The 15,086-nt window shown below is 43.5% G+C and overlaps 1 protein-coding gene across 1 annotated transcript; it reads left to right on the top strand.

The window, feature by feature from the left end:
• Positions 1–956: 956 nt before the first annotated feature.
• LOC143580357 (putative glutathione peroxidase 4) lies at positions 957–12,953 on the top strand. The gene is made up of 7 exons (XM_077063405.1): positions 957–1,013; positions 1,110–1,186; positions 1,475–1,536; positions 2,251–2,331; positions 11,860–11,900; positions 11,988–12,155; positions 12,903–12,953. Exons 1-7 carry the CDS (start codon positions 957–959, stop codon positions 12,951–12,953), a joined length of 537 nt encoding a protein of 178 aa, XP_076919520.1.
• Positions 12,954–15,086: the final 2,133 nt, after the last annotated feature.

The raw sequence follows: 15,086 nt of genomic DNA on the forward strand, positions 1-15,086 counted from the left end.
ATCGAATCGGGTTGGGTTTTGCATGATCAAAACCAGTTTGACTCAAACTGATTCAATTTAGCAAAATTTTAAGTCAATTACACAAATAACCCCCGAGGGGGGTAAAAAGACTAAATTGCCCTCACATGAGGTGCACATGGTTGGATTTAACGAGAAAAACTAACCCTCGTTAGTAAAAAGGGCGAACCGTGCAAGGTTTTTTTTAACACAAAGGATGTTTTCTATCATTAAATTTGCTAAATGACAACCACTGAAAAAACGTAAAACATAAAGGACGAGTTTTGTCATTTTTTCTTTACTTTAAATACATAAGTGCTTAAGTGAAATCAAATCACTTTTAACTTGTAGTAGTAGTACTAATGTGTTAGATAAAGTGGCATGACAAGGTGACAAGGGTTAATAAGGAAAAATGACAAATAAAAAATTGCCTATTTGACTGGTCAAAATTAAGAAAATGTCCGAATGACTAACCTTTTTAATCATTAGTCGATAAGAATTTAGCCAATAAAATTCGATTATTTTTCCGTTTGACAAGTTTATTTTGACATCCGACAAGATTATTTTAGCGTCCGACGATATGTCGTTCGACAAATAATTTATTTAGCATTCGACGAGATTAAAAAACCGTCAACCTAATACTATAATGACATGTGGCAACATCTGGTTGGCTTAAAATAGGGTCATCTAATAACTAAAATGTCGATGATCCGACAGGATCTTGCGTTGACATATTTGGAAAATTTTGGTATAAATGGGTATTTTCTTAATTTTAACGTGTCAAATGAACATTTTGGTAGTTTTCAAAAAAAAATTATTAAGTGAATATGAAATTGTTATTGATCTTCATTCCAAATATGGAATTGGTTGTAATCTATTTTCTAAAATGATCAATTATCATCCATTTCTATATGTTTTTCTTCTTGTTCAACAATCATTCTAAATTATCCAATGCAAGCATGGGTGCTTCTGCATCTGTCCCAGAACAATCATCAGTTCATGATTTCACAGTCCAGGTATTATTATTATTATTATTATTATTATTATTATTATTATTCATCCAATGTTTTGATCTTCAATTCATTCCGAAAGCTTTTATTTGCGAGGCGCAGGATAGCATGGGAAAGGATGTGAATCTTAGCATTTATAAAGGGAAAGTTTTGCTCATTGTTAATGTTGCTTCCAAATGGTTCATCTTTTTATTGTTATCTTTGATCTTGTAAATTGTAAAAAAAACATACGTCAAAACGATGAACCATGTTAATGGTGGAACGTTAAAATGTGAGATCACAAACTTTAGACCAAAACGTGAAACATTATCGTAGAAAATAATAATGGTGCCGTAATGGTAAAAAAACGTAAAAAATAAACTAAAGAAAAGTTTTAATAACGTGTTCGTGTGTGGTTACATTATTTTTGTTTGGTTGTTGAAATTGGATTCGATCGGGATTAATAGTTGCTTGTTATGATGCAACAGTGGATTAACGAATTCTAATTACACGCAACTTACAGAGATTTACAGGAAATACAAGGATAAAGGTATGAAACTATCAAAGTATCAATTCTTAGCATAATTTTCCAACATATTTCTTTTGTGAAATATTCACAAAGGTGATAATTTTTGAACATATTTTTATATAAATTTTCTCATATTATGGATTCATGGTAATGTTCTTGAGGTAGTAAATTGGACCTAAATGTGAAAACATACATTTCGAGCAAATATCTGTTTCTGACACGACACAAACCTGACACAAATTAGGTCTAGCCTAAACGGATTCGGGAGTTTTGACGTTTAACTAAACATGCCAGTGTTAGGTGAATCCGGCAAGCTTGCGAGCTGACTTGTTAATTTTATAATTTATTATGTTTTATGTTATGCTAAAATCTAAAACTTGTGTCAAGATACATATACTGTATTTGCTATGTTTTATTTTATAATTTGTTATGTTTTATGTTATACTAAAATCTTAAATAATATCACCTTTTCTGGTATTTTTTTAATTTCCTTATCATATTTTTTTGTATTATACCCTATGATTATTTTTATGTATTTTACTTTATGATAAACATAACTTGCATTCTAAAATTACAACAGTGAATCTTGAATAAGCCATTTTCAAAATATTTATATGCTTACTACCCATATATACATATACTATATTCATCATTGTATCAACTTGTGATCCAACCATTTTTTACATTAATCTAAAAAACGATACGCGTATCATCTGATTTTGATTCTTGATCCAGGTTTTGTGATACTAGCATTCCCATGCAACCAATTCTTGCAACAAGAACCCGGGCCGATAGAAGAGACTGTTCAGTTCGTGTGTGAAGAAACACTAACCGGACCCCGGACAGATTACGAGTAACCTGGGGGTTAGATAGCTGTTTCCCACGAGGGGTTGGACCCAGAGAAGATGGTTCTTCTGATAACCTGCAAAACAGACACCGTGAGCTTGTCACAGATAAGGGGGGTTCCTCCTTGTGACCACCCTCCGGCGTGAGAATCGCTCTTTAAATATAAATGTATATTAAGAGATTGCTAGAGCAGATATCAGGTATATTATTAAGATATAAGATAAGATGAGATGGTCATACCATTTGTGGTATTTATAGCCGAAGGTAGGTTTCCAAGGAGGTGTGGCCGGCTGCAACAGTATTCCTGTTCCACCAACAGTAGCCTACGCACATGCCCTGCTGGTAGTTGGTGGGTAGGTAGCGGCTGATAGCGACCAGGCCTGTTGTACACTATTCCTTTTCCACCAACTGCCGGCTACGCACGTGGTATGACAAGAGTTGGTGAGTAGGCAGCGGCTAATAGTGACATACAGTGCAGGAGCATGCTGCTCGCCATACTGTTGTCAATAAGCTGTCGTATCTTTAGTCAGATCTTTTGCCCATACCTCGTCAGGTACAGTACAGAAGATCTTCCTGGGTTGTACGGACTGGCTTATTTGGGCGGGAGTATTCCCCCCCCCCCCCCCCCGCCACTGTGCGGGATTGTTCCCGGCTTTGCTCATTCCTTCAGGTGACACTGAATGATCGAGAGCTAAGTGCCTTGTGCGTGTAGCCTTGCTGCGCGGGTGGCCTTCCCTAATGGCTTGTATCCGAGGCTGCGGGGACAGGCGGAGTCCTTCACCATTGGGAGGCATTTCCTGCGGGAACAGCTTGCGTACTGCGCGTAAGGACGTCACGTCTCTGAGCATGGTTGGTCCTGCGGATCCAGTTGGTTTCTGCGCAGACGTCTCTGTTCAAGGTGAGTCTTGCGGGTCCAACTGGGCTCTGCTGGGACCTACCTCTTCAAGTTCCCCCAGTCCAATGTTCTTCTCATGCGTGTTTAATAAAGTGAGGTGAACTTTTGGACTTGAGCAAAGGGTTTTTGAAAAGGGTTTATTAAGGTTTTCCATGGGGATTCTTCCCGCGGAAGTCCTTGTCACTTGCAGAAATTCCCGAGTTTCCTGCTTGGTCTTTGGGTATGATGCGGGTAGGTCTGTAACCTCCTCGCAAGTCAGGAGCGTTGAGTCCCACTTGTGTGGATTCTCCATGAGGTTTTGGTAGTTTTGAACATAGTGATCAATTATGTTAAAACCACCAATTCCATCCTGGAGCTTCAAACAACGTAGTTCTCGACGTTCCCGCTATGCGGGGATGTTATTTCCGTTTCCGCAAGCATTGCCCAGAAGATCCTTCTTGGTTTCAATTCCCAGCGGAGCGCTAGGTATGTGAAGGGTTTTGCCTTAACACTGTACCAGCGCTCGTCTTACGGTTACTTTACTTCCAAGGTATTCCTGGCGTCAATTCCCTGCGGGTGCTAGGTATGTGAAGGGTTTTGCCTTTACACTGTACCCGCACCCGTCTTATAGTTACTTGGTTGCCGAGGAATATATGGCTTCAATTCCCTGCGGGTGCTAGGTATGTGAAGGGTTTTGCCTTAACACTGTAACCGCATCCGTCTTACGGTTACTTGTTCGCCAAGGTTTATTTGGCTTCAATTCCCTGCGGGTGCTAGGTATGTGAAGGGTTTTGCCTTTACACTGTACCCGCATCCGTCTTACGGTTACTTGTTCGCCAAGGTATACTTGGCCTCAATTTCCTGCGGGTGCTAGGTATGTGAAGGGTTTTGCCTTAACACTGTACCCGCATCCGTCTTACGGTTACTTGTTTGCCAAGGTTTACTTGGCTTCAATTCCCTGCGAGTGCTAGGTATGTGAAGGGTTTTGCCTTTACACTGTACCCGCATCCGTCTTACGGTTACTTGTTTGCCAAGGTAAGGGGTATTTTCCCGCTTACTTTTTAATATTTTTAAATTTTGAATTTTGAAATTCGAAAGGTTGGTGGAAAGATAAGAACAGTCCAAACCTCTGAAACGTCGTGCGACGGTTTCTTCTGACTGTGTCAGGACGTGCAGGAAGTTATGGTGACGTGACAGTACATGGTCATTCCAGACGCTTTTTCAGGCGCGTGGGCGCGATTTTTCGGGCGCGTGGCCGCGAAGTTAATGGTACGCGTCCTGTCAACAGTTGTTGCCAGCTTGCTTTTTGCCACGTGCCATAGTTTCATTGCACCTTCGATTTCTCTCTCCTCCGCATTAAATTCATCGCATTAATTGCGATTAGTATATAAAGGGGGAGAGGGCTCTTTGTAATCCACACTTTCACCCTTCTCTTCATCTTCTTAGCGATTTCCGGCGAATACTCACCTTTTCAGGCAAGCATTTTCCCGAAATCGTTTTCTTCTTTCTGCAAGATGTCTTCACGTGATCTCGAGTCTACAGCCGATGACAAGAGTACTGCTGGCGAGTGCCAGTGTGCTCTTCCCGGCGATCTGTACCGGTATGTTGTCAGGAAGTTCATGCTCGATCCTCTCGAGCCTGAGTTTCCTGAACCCCATCAGACCGTGTACGATGCCCCCAGAGGCAAGATCGGGGTTTATGCAGCATTCTTTGTCTATGGGAATCTTAGGTTCCCATTGACAAAGTTTGTTTACCGTGTCCTTGAGAGGCACGGTGTTCATTTGACCGAGTTGCACCCCATGGCGATCGCCAAGATTCGCCACTTCGAGTGGGTGTGCCGGATTTTGGGCATCGAGCCCCATGTTGACCGCCTGATGACCTTCTACACTTGGAGGTGCATCCAGGGGTGGTATACCCTGACAACCCGTATCAAGGGTTTGAAGATTTGCGCGACCAAGCGCAGTCTTCGCGCGTGGAAGCGGGAGTTCTTCTTTATCTCCGCTCGCGCCATTCCCCTTGCCATGAAGTTTAAGAATGGGCAAGCTCTCCCAAGCCTTCACGCCTCCAACTACCAGGAGGCGGAATGGTTCTCTAAGATATCTCGGGTCCAATCTCCGGTTTACCGGTTTGCGGAATCCGGGATGGTCATGTTGGGGATGAGCCGGGTGTGGAAGGCGGCGGACGCGCAAAAGGTTCCGATCGTCCTCGAATACGGTTCGAACTCTGTTCCTTACGGTATGCTTTCTTTCCTTTTGTTGATTTTGAATTTCTTCTAACTTTTTCTGTTTATTTCAGAGGGGAACGACCTGCAGTCGCTCCTTAACCCGCGGGAGGCTGACGGTCCCGCACGGATGGGTACTCGCGCTCTGGACGAGAACGAGTTGCCCATCCTCGAACAAACTGCGGATCGGTTCGTGGAGGTCTATCCGCTAGGCCATGAGATCCTTAGCGCCAGGCGGCCAGGTAAGGCGCTCTTCAACCCTCGACCCCTCAATGTTGAAACCTCTGCTGGAATTCCTCTAATCGTCGTTCTGATGAGGAATCCGCAGATGGTCCTCCGTTGGTGCGGAAGAAGAAGGCTGCCGGCGGGAAGGGAAAGGAGAAGGTGGCCTCCACTGCCGATCCGGTGCCTCTGTCTGACTCGGAGACTGAGAGCGAAGAGGTGGCGGGGAATCCCGGTGTCGATAAGATCACCATTCTGGAGGCTGTGACAACTGTCACCGAAGAGCCCAGGATGACGACGGTGACCGGCGTGAAGAGGCCGGCTCCATCGGGTTCATCCCCGCCCGTCCGTACTTTCAGGCTCAAGAAAACCCGTAAGTACAACTTCCTTTAGCTTTTATCTTCATAGCTTAATATCCTTTTAACACTTATCTTCTTTACGCATGTGTGGATGTTGACGCATTCCAGGGTGGAGCGCAGAGGAGTACCTCTCCGCCAATGACGGTAGGCCCGGTCAGCCTACCTGAGGCGACGACCCAGGCGGCTGCGCCTGCGCCCGCTGGTTCAGTTGCTCACTCCTTTGAGCCGACTGTTCCAGCCGAGATGACGTCACCCGCCGGCCGTGAGTGCGATTTTTACAGCATCCTTCACCGAGCCGGCGGTTACTATTGCTGCGGATTCTGCGGCAGCGACCGCGGCGGCTGCTACCAAGCCCCCGCCACCGGCAACGACGGCCGGTCCATCATGTACGCATGGGGCTTCTCGCCAATCTTTGCCACCTTCCCATCTGCCTGACCTCTTGGATGGATTTCCTTTGGGTTCAGGTGATGGGTTCGGCGGCTATCGGCCTGTTATTGACCCTACAGGTGCGTAGGGTTCCTTTGGCCCTTTTTTATTTATATATATTTTTTATCATCTTTTCCTAACTGCCTTTTTGTTTTCTGCAGTGTCGGATTCCAATGAAGTGTATGTTCCACGATGGAACATACGCCGAGGAACAACCCTTCGCACCCCTGTGGAGTGCGTGGAATGGGCTCGTCACGCTGCTCCCAGTGGTGCGTTGGGGGAAGCCATGGCTAGCTACCAGGAGGGTAGGCTAAGCAATGAGCTTCGGGTTCTCCTGGCCCGGATGCAGCCGCGCGTCGAGCTGCTTTGTCGTGAAAACGACAAGTTAAAAGCAGCTCGCGCTAAAGAAGTAGCTCAGGCGCGGGCTATCCGGGAGGAGAACCAAAAACTTTCCGCAGCGGCTGCGGAGAAGGAGAAGGCCTTCAAGGCCCTTGAGGTTGAAGTTCAGGCTCGACTCGAGGCCCGTTCCAAGGCTGCCCAAGCTGTTAATGAACAGCTTCGGCTGGCTAAGGAAACTGCGAGGAACGCAACCGAGAGGGCCACAAAGGCTGAAGCTGTTGCTGAGCCTCTACGCGTGGAGAATGAAGAGCTTAAAGCCAAATTAGAGGCTCTCCAGCAGGCTCATGATGCCTTGGCGATGGAGGACGCTAAGAAGCTTCAAGAAATCCTGGACCAGAGGGGGGTGCTTGACCATACCGAGCGTAAGCTAAAGGGCGTCGAAGAGGCTGCGGCTAAAGAGGTGTTGCTTGCCAACCTCAACAAGAGTGAAGCCGAACGCGCCCGTAACGAAGCTCAAGCTGCCCTCCAAGAAGCTCTGGTTGCCAAGGAATGGCTTCTTCGAGAAGCGTTGTCTCAGGTATGTTTTCATGTCTTCACGCTCTTCTTTGTAAATAGAAAAGGTTTGACACTTGTATATTTTCTTTTGTAGGTTGTGCATCGGGTCTTCTCAGAGACATCTTACGACGATGCTATGAGCGCAGCCCTCAACGCTTCTCACGAGGATGGGGAAAAGGCTGGCTTCCTGCTTGGTCTAGGGTTCGTTGAGAAATGCATCCCGCCTTCCAACTTCCCTTTATTCGATGTAGATACCGAAGCTGTATACGACCAAGCAGTAAATCAATACGCCGCCTTCCCGCATCCGGTGGTGGAGAAGGTGAATGAAGTTGCTGCTGCTGATGATGGGCTAGCTATCCTCAAAGCTTTCCTTGAACTGCCACGCTCTACTGATGGGGCTGGTCCAAGTGGAAGTGGCCCTGAAGCCTGATCCTGAAGATCCCTTCCCACTGCTAGGATAGATTTAGCTTGTATAGATTTATTTTCTTGTAGGCGGGTAGTTACCCGGCCATTCTTGTAATGAATATTTATGAAATATAAATCTTTTGTGCGGGTAAGACCGTTTCTTTTATTGGATTCCTTGCTCTATAAACGTTATATGACTTGCATACTTTAGTTTAAATTAGCAATTTTCTAAGTGTTTAGAATAAGTTAACCTTTGAACGTGGTAGATAATAGGTGTGAAGTTTTGCTTCCTCTTTCGTGATTGTGCGGGCAGGACCGTCACTTGCACTTAGTAGGATGGCTAAACTTTACCCATATCTGACCTGCGTGTAGGGTTTCCTCATCTTTTGAGGATAAGTTAACCTTTGAACGTGGTAGATAATAGGTGTGAAGTTTTGCTTCCTCTTTCGTGATTGTGCGGGTAGGGCCGTCACTTGCACTTAGTAGGATGGCTAAACTTTACCCATATCTAACCTGCGTGTAGGTTTTCCTCATCTTTTGAGGATAAGTTAACCTTTGAACGTGGTAGATAATAGGTGTGAAGTTTTGCTTCCTCTTTCGTGATTGTGCGGGTAGGACCGTCACTTGCACTTAGTAGGATGGCTAAACTTTACCCATATCTGACCTGCGTGTAGGTTTTCCTCATCTTTTGAGGATAAGTTAACCTTTGAACGTGGTAGATAATAGGTGTGAAGTTTTGCTTCCTCTTTCATGATTGTGCGGGTAGAACCGTCACTTGCACTTAGTAGGATGGCTAAACTTTACCCATATCTGACCTGCGTGTAGGTTTTCCTCATCCTTTAGGAATTTTGTTTTGAACCGTTCCACGCGCGGTTGTCAATAGGTTAGTGTTCAGTTTCCTTTCATGATTCATGCGGATAGACCAGCACTTTCATTTAATGGGATAACTGAACTTTTCCCCTTCAACTGACCTGCGTGAAGGTTTGCCGTTTTTTGGGTTTATGCGGGTTTTGCCGCCTTCCCCAGCCAACGTCTTTTCACGTAATTATGCGGTGAAAACCGGCATATTAGTGTTGAATAAATTAATCCGTTCGACGCGCGGTTGTTGATAGGTTAGTGTTCAGTTTCCTTTCATGATTCATGCGGATAGACCAGCACTTTCATTTAATGGGATGTCTGAACTTTTCCCCTTCAACTGACCTGCGTGAAGGTTTGTCGTTTTTTTTTTTTGGGTTTATGCGGGTTTTGCCGCCTTCCCCATGCAACGACTTTTCACGTAATTATGCGGTGAAAACCGGCATATTAGTGTTGATAGTTCATAAAAATGTAAATGTAAAATCATCAGCGTCAATGTTTTAAGGAGAATCATTTCCATTAGAAGTGGCTCTTGGCCTTTTCTTTACAAATTTGGAATTGATTTACATGCAAACTGTGTAAATGAGCTCCCTTCCATGTTGTTGGGATGGGAGTGCCATCGAGCCGATACGCACCTGGTTCGGGATCTCGTTCTTTACGCAGCATGTAGTCTCCACCTTGAAGCTGGAATTTTATTCGTGTTTCCCCCAGCTGGGGTTCTACACGCATCAGCCTGCTCAGCGTTCATTGCGCCACGAGGTGCGCGAGCGTCCCATCTCTGACGAATGCTTGGACCATGTCCTTCACGTCTATGCATTCTTCGGTGGTGTGGCCTTTTGTCCTGTGAAAGTCACAGTACTTGCTCCGATCAACATTGTGACGATGTCGGATTATTTGAGGCTTTGGCCATGGGAGCTCCTCGGTGGCGAATATCTCGGTGACGCTTTTGGTGAGCAGCGTCCATCTGGAGTTCTTGTTGGACTGTACGTTATCCCTTCCGCCTAACCGATGCTGCAAGCCGGATGAGGTGTCAAAGTTTACCCTTGACTGCCAAATGCCTAGCTTCCGCTTTTTGTTTAATCGGGCGGTGAGAACGTTGTCCTCTCTTGTTTTCTGGGTGTAGAGGTTTGTGCTCTGTGGGAGATCTCTACCCAGTTGCTTCTCCGTTTCCGCAAAGCGTTTAGCTGCTGTCATGATGGCATCCCATGTGGATGGCATGCCATCTTTACCTGTTAAGGTGCGGATGAGCTCTGGGTCGTTCGCGCCCTGTATGAAAGCAGCGCGAACAAGATCTTCGCTAATGTTACCCAGACTTAGCTTCTTCGAGTTGAAGCGAGTGATGAAGTCCAGCAAAGATTCATCTGTCTCTCGAACGCATTTGAGGATTGTCCATTGCTCCTCTGTATACTTTCTTTGCTGGCTGAAGTGCTGGCTAAACTTCTGTTGGAAGTCTGCCCAGTCGTAGATGTGGTTGACCGGTAAACGATCGAACCACGCTCTAGCAGCCCCAACCAGTGTCATTTGGAACATGTAACACCACGTAGGTTCCGTCCAACTACTGACGGTTGCCCCCGCTATGAATCTGTTCAAATGATCATCGGGGTCAGATATACCATCATATGTGCCTATGCTTGACATTTGTTTGGCACTTTTTGGGGCGATTGCTTCCGCAATGTCCCTTGCAAATTTGGACGTTCCCGCATTTGCAACGTTTGGTCTGAACGTTTTGGAGAAGTCTCGTGGACTTCCACCTGTGCTTTTTGGTTTGAAGGCTTGTCCAAAATGCCTTTTCGGTTGGGATTCCGTTTCCTTACGCTTCCCTTTTGCCCTATGGCGAGGGTTCGCGTCGGAGTCGGATTCCTCCGAGTCATCCTCCAAGTATTCGAATTCGTCGGCCTGTTGTTCGGAACGCAAGCGTTCGTCCAACTCAGCCTGGAATTCCTTTTGTCGTGCCTCCGCCCATGCCTTAACTTCATCGAGAGTTTGGCGGGGGAGTCTTCGTTTCTCAAACTGGGTATCGGTGGATCCCAGTAGGCGATCATTTACTGCACTTGCCCCAGCTTGAGTAACTGGGGTAGTGTTCGTAAAATTTACTTCACTTGCCCCGGCTTGGGTAACCGGGGTAGTGTTTGTAAAAACTGTGTTGCCGGTATTCCCCCCAGTAGCTGGGGTTGTGGTTACCGGAATTTCTCTAACCATCTTTGTAGAAGTTTGAAAAAACTGGAGAAAAATGTAGTTCTAGCTTTATGCACGGATGGCGCCAATGAAGAAACACTAACCGGACCCCGGACAGATTACGAGTAACCTGGGGGTTAGATAGCTGTTTCCCACGAGGGGTTGGACCCAGAGAAGATGGTTCTTCTGATAACCTGCAAAACAGACACCGTGAGCTTGTCACTGAGAAGGGGGGGTTCCTCCTTGTGACCACCCTCCGGCGTGAGAATCAGACTAGATTGCTCTTTAAATATAAATGTATATTAAGAGATTGCTAGAGCAGATATCAGGTATATTATTAAGATATAAGATAAGATGAGATGGTCATACCATCTGTGGTATTTATAGCCGAAGGTAGGTTTCCAAGGAGGTGTGGCCGGCTGCAACAGTATTCCTGTTCCACCAACAGTAGCCTACGCACATGCCCTGCTGGTAGTTGGTGGGTAGGTAGCGGCTGATAGCGACCAGGCCTGTTGTAGACTATTCCTTTTCCACCAACTGCCGGCTATGCACGTGGTATGACAAGAGTTGGTGAGTAGGCAGCGGCTAATAGTGACATACAGTGCAGGAGCATGCTGCTCGCCATACTGTTGTCAATAAGCTGTCGTATCTTTAGTCAGATCTTTTGCCCATACCTCGTCAGGTACAGTACAGAAGATCTTCCTGGGTTGTACGGACTGGCTTATTTGGGCGGGAGTATTCCCCCTCCCGCCACTGTGCGGGATTGTTCCCGGCTTTGCTCATTCCTTCAGGTGACACTGAATGATCGAGAGCTAAGTGCCTTGTGCGTGTAGCCTTGCTGCGCGGGTGGCCTTCCCTAATGGCTTGTATCCGAGGCTGCGGGGACAGGCGGAGTCCTTCACCATTGGGAGGCATTTCCTGCGGGAACAGCTTGCGTACTGCGCGTAAGGACGTCACGTCTCTGAGCATGGTTGGTCCTGCGGATCCAGTTGGTTTCTGCGCAGACGTCCCTGTTCAAGGTGAGTCTTGCGGGTCCAACTGGGCTCTGATGGGACCTACCTCTTCAGTGTGTGAGAGGTTCAAGGCCGAATATCCAATATTCGCAAAAGTAAAATATCACTAAACTGATATAAACCGGTTCGGCCTATTTTTACACACCCCTATATGTAATATGTATGTTTTTTAATGGAATCAGGTCAAAGTCAACGGTAGTCAAAGCGCACCGTTATACAAGTACTTGAAAGCAAATGGAGGTGGACTTATGGGCACTGCAATCAAATGGAACTTCACAAAGTTTTTAATTAGCAAGAAAGGATTAGTAATACGTCGGTTCGGAGCAAGGACTGAACCGTCTGCTATTGAGGTAGTATTTCGACTTCAATTAGTTTGCTTAACATTTAAGTTATTTATAAGTGAATAATGCGTTAATTATTATTACAGTAATAGTTTCAATCTTCGATTATGATTCAAGAGCAGGCCCGGCTATGAGCCAGGGCAGAGTGGTCGACGGCCACAGGCCCAACTATCGGTGGGCCCGGAAATCTTTAAACAAAAATTGTATATATATATATAGGGGTTAGATCAAATACAAATGAAATTAACATGCTAAACGTGAGAATCAATTAGAGTAATTATATATACAAGTAGAGTAATTATGTAATTACTCTAAGATGTAATTACATAATTACTCTACTTGTATATATAATTACTCTACTTGATTCTCACGTTTAGCACGTTAATTTCATTTGTACATTAGCATTCCTCTATATATATATATATATATGGTTCAAAAGGGAACCACAAAATAGTGGGAAACTAGGAACCGTGTATTTTACTTGTAAAAAATAATAAATAATTCATTTTTACATTTCAAAAACACATTTTTAAATAATCTTTTTAGAGTTTTTAGATATAAACACATGTAGAAGCTGTTTTCATAACCAAAGTCTATAATCTACAGCCTAATTGCCCAAATCATAACTGGCCCATTTAAAGCCTATAATCTACTTAAGGCCTAAATTTATACTTGTCTTTGACCCAAAAATTTTTAGCGACCCTCGGAGACGGCCCTGTTCAAGAGGGGTTAATTTGTTGTGGTTTTGTAATGCAGGCTGATATAGAGAAGGCGTTAGAAGAGCCTTATGAAAACCAAGAGGAATGATAAGACTGAAATTGTTATATGAGAACACAAGGCACAAAAGTTCAATATGTATTCTTATTTTACTCGAAAAGTTCATTTGACTGTATATTAAAGTCCATGTACTTGTTTAAAATACAACAAATAGTTCAGAAACCATTCTTTTCTACCAAACCCGATAATATGAACTAGTAGTATGGTAATATGAACTACAGTCTTTCCTATTTGTTTATCAAGTAGTAAAACAAACTGATTTATTTATTTACTAAAATATAAGTAGATATAATATTCAAGAGTTTGGAAATGACAGTGTAACCGAGCTGAGCCTGAGCTAGTGAGCTTGTCTAAGTTCGAACTGGGCCCGTTTATTATTTATTAAACATTTTTACAATTCTAAAAAAAATAAATATAACATTTAGCCATTTAGGTACTTTATCTTATATATAAATAACTAATATTTATTATGTGATATAGATTTACTGTATTAAATAAAATTATTATTATCTTCAACATCATCAGCAAAATATCTTGACCCATTTGTTGTGGAGTCCATGGTTGCCTTTGAGTTGTCAATGGGATAAATTGTTATTACACATTTTTATATATATAGTAATATACATAATCGGTTCGCTTTTGACGAGTATGAAATTTTTTTCGACGATAACCAACTCACTATTGTCGGTTTTTAGAAAATCATTAACCCGACCCACCAATTTTCGGCATCTAATTCGTCTAATTTGAATCAGTCGTGGTTGTGTTCATGTAGAATTCAGGTATGCAGCTACTGCAGCATTGATATTTGGTTTTATTAATACACAATCATTTTAAACATGAAGCATCATCATTATTATTTTTAGGCAATTCCATATAGTGCTTGTAACTATGTATAGTTGAGAGTCCGAGTCATAAAAAATATTTGGTGTTCATGTTCGTTTATTTAACAAATGAACATGTCCGTGCTCGTTTATTTAATCCAAGCGAACAGTTCACGAACATAAACGAACCTACTTAAATGAACACAAGGAAACATAAATGAACATATGAACAAACATAAACGAACATAAGCGAACTTCCCTTCAAACGATTCACGAACAGTTCACTGAACACGCGGTTCGTCCTAAGTTTGTTAGATTGACATTTGTTATCGAAATTAGTGAAGAAGCTCGAATGTTGTTACAAGCCAAACATAAGGACTTAACCCAAAAGACTAGTCTGATATGGGACATGTCTTATACCTTGCAATGGTTTCAGTCCGTAACAAATGTCTCTTCGAGTTTAAAATGGATCCGCAACATAAAGAAAAACCATTAGATGAGGTCATAAACACACACATATATTTATGCTAGAAGCAGCACACCATCATTTACTGTATGTTGTTGAGTGTGGTTATATGAAACATGCCATTTGTTGCTAAAGGTGACTTATATATCATCATTTAACATCCCCAGTTTTATGTATACTATTGACAACATAAACATAAACATAATTCAGATCAATGTTCCATCAAATATTCAAATTAATACATTTTGTCATGTTTACTGTAAATTGTTGTGGTTAGTGGCTTTATTTTTTATTTGGATTGTCATGTGGGCCCAAGTGTAGAAGATCGGGCCATAATGTTACTAGAGGCCCAGGATCGCGCTTCCAGAGGTGCTGCACTAAAATGGGCATAACTTGGGCTACGTGCATTCGTTTCAAGCGTGCTACCAATCAAACCGACCGTTGGAACGTGGGCCACGTTTTGGTAACCGGCCGTAGGCGGTTATCCCGTTTATTTTTCCAAAATAAGCCTTTTAGATACACTTTTGGGCAACTTTTATGTTTTTTGTCTAGTTTTTGGGTTTTCTTTTGGGTTATTGTTGGCCCTATGGTTTTTTTTGTTGGCCCAAGCCCATTTTGGATGTTTTATTAATATGTTAAGTTACTTGTGACTGATCATTGATCAGATTATAATAAAAACGAATTGTCTTTTCGAATTCTAGCCTTTTGGGTCGAATTTGGGGGTTAAGGGAAGGATCATCACGGGTATTCAAAGAATCAACGTGATTTGCCTTCGTTTACTATTCGTACGCTGCATCGGATTGTGAATGAATGTTCGAATCCTCCTCATTCCATTTTTGCATCCCTTATTATGGTTAAACTAACTGTTGGCCTAAT

This window comes from Bidens hawaiensis, unplaced genomic scaffold (genome assembly GCF_021521415.1).
Source record: "Bidens hawaiensis isolate Kalapana, Puna unplaced genomic scaffold, B.hawaiensis_p1.1 tig00030361_1, whole genome shotgun sequence".
Lineage (NCBI taxonomy): Eukaryota > Viridiplantae > Streptophyta > Magnoliopsida > Asterales > Asteraceae > Bidens > Bidens hawaiensis.

Bases quoted from the DNA above. Each gene is read 5' to 3' on its own strand.
- LOC143580357 (XM_077063405.1), top strand. From the start codon at position 957: ATGGGTGCTTCTGCATCTGTCCCAGAACAATCATCAGTTCATGATTTC. The intron at 1,537-2,250 runs GTATGAAACTAT...TTCTTGATCCAG, and splicing joins CAGGAAATACAAGGATAAAG to GTTTTGTGATACTAGCATTC. The intron at 11,901-11,987 runs GTAAAATATCAC...TAATGGAATCAG, and splicing joins AATATCCAATATTCGCAAAA to GTCAAAGTCAACGGTAGTCA.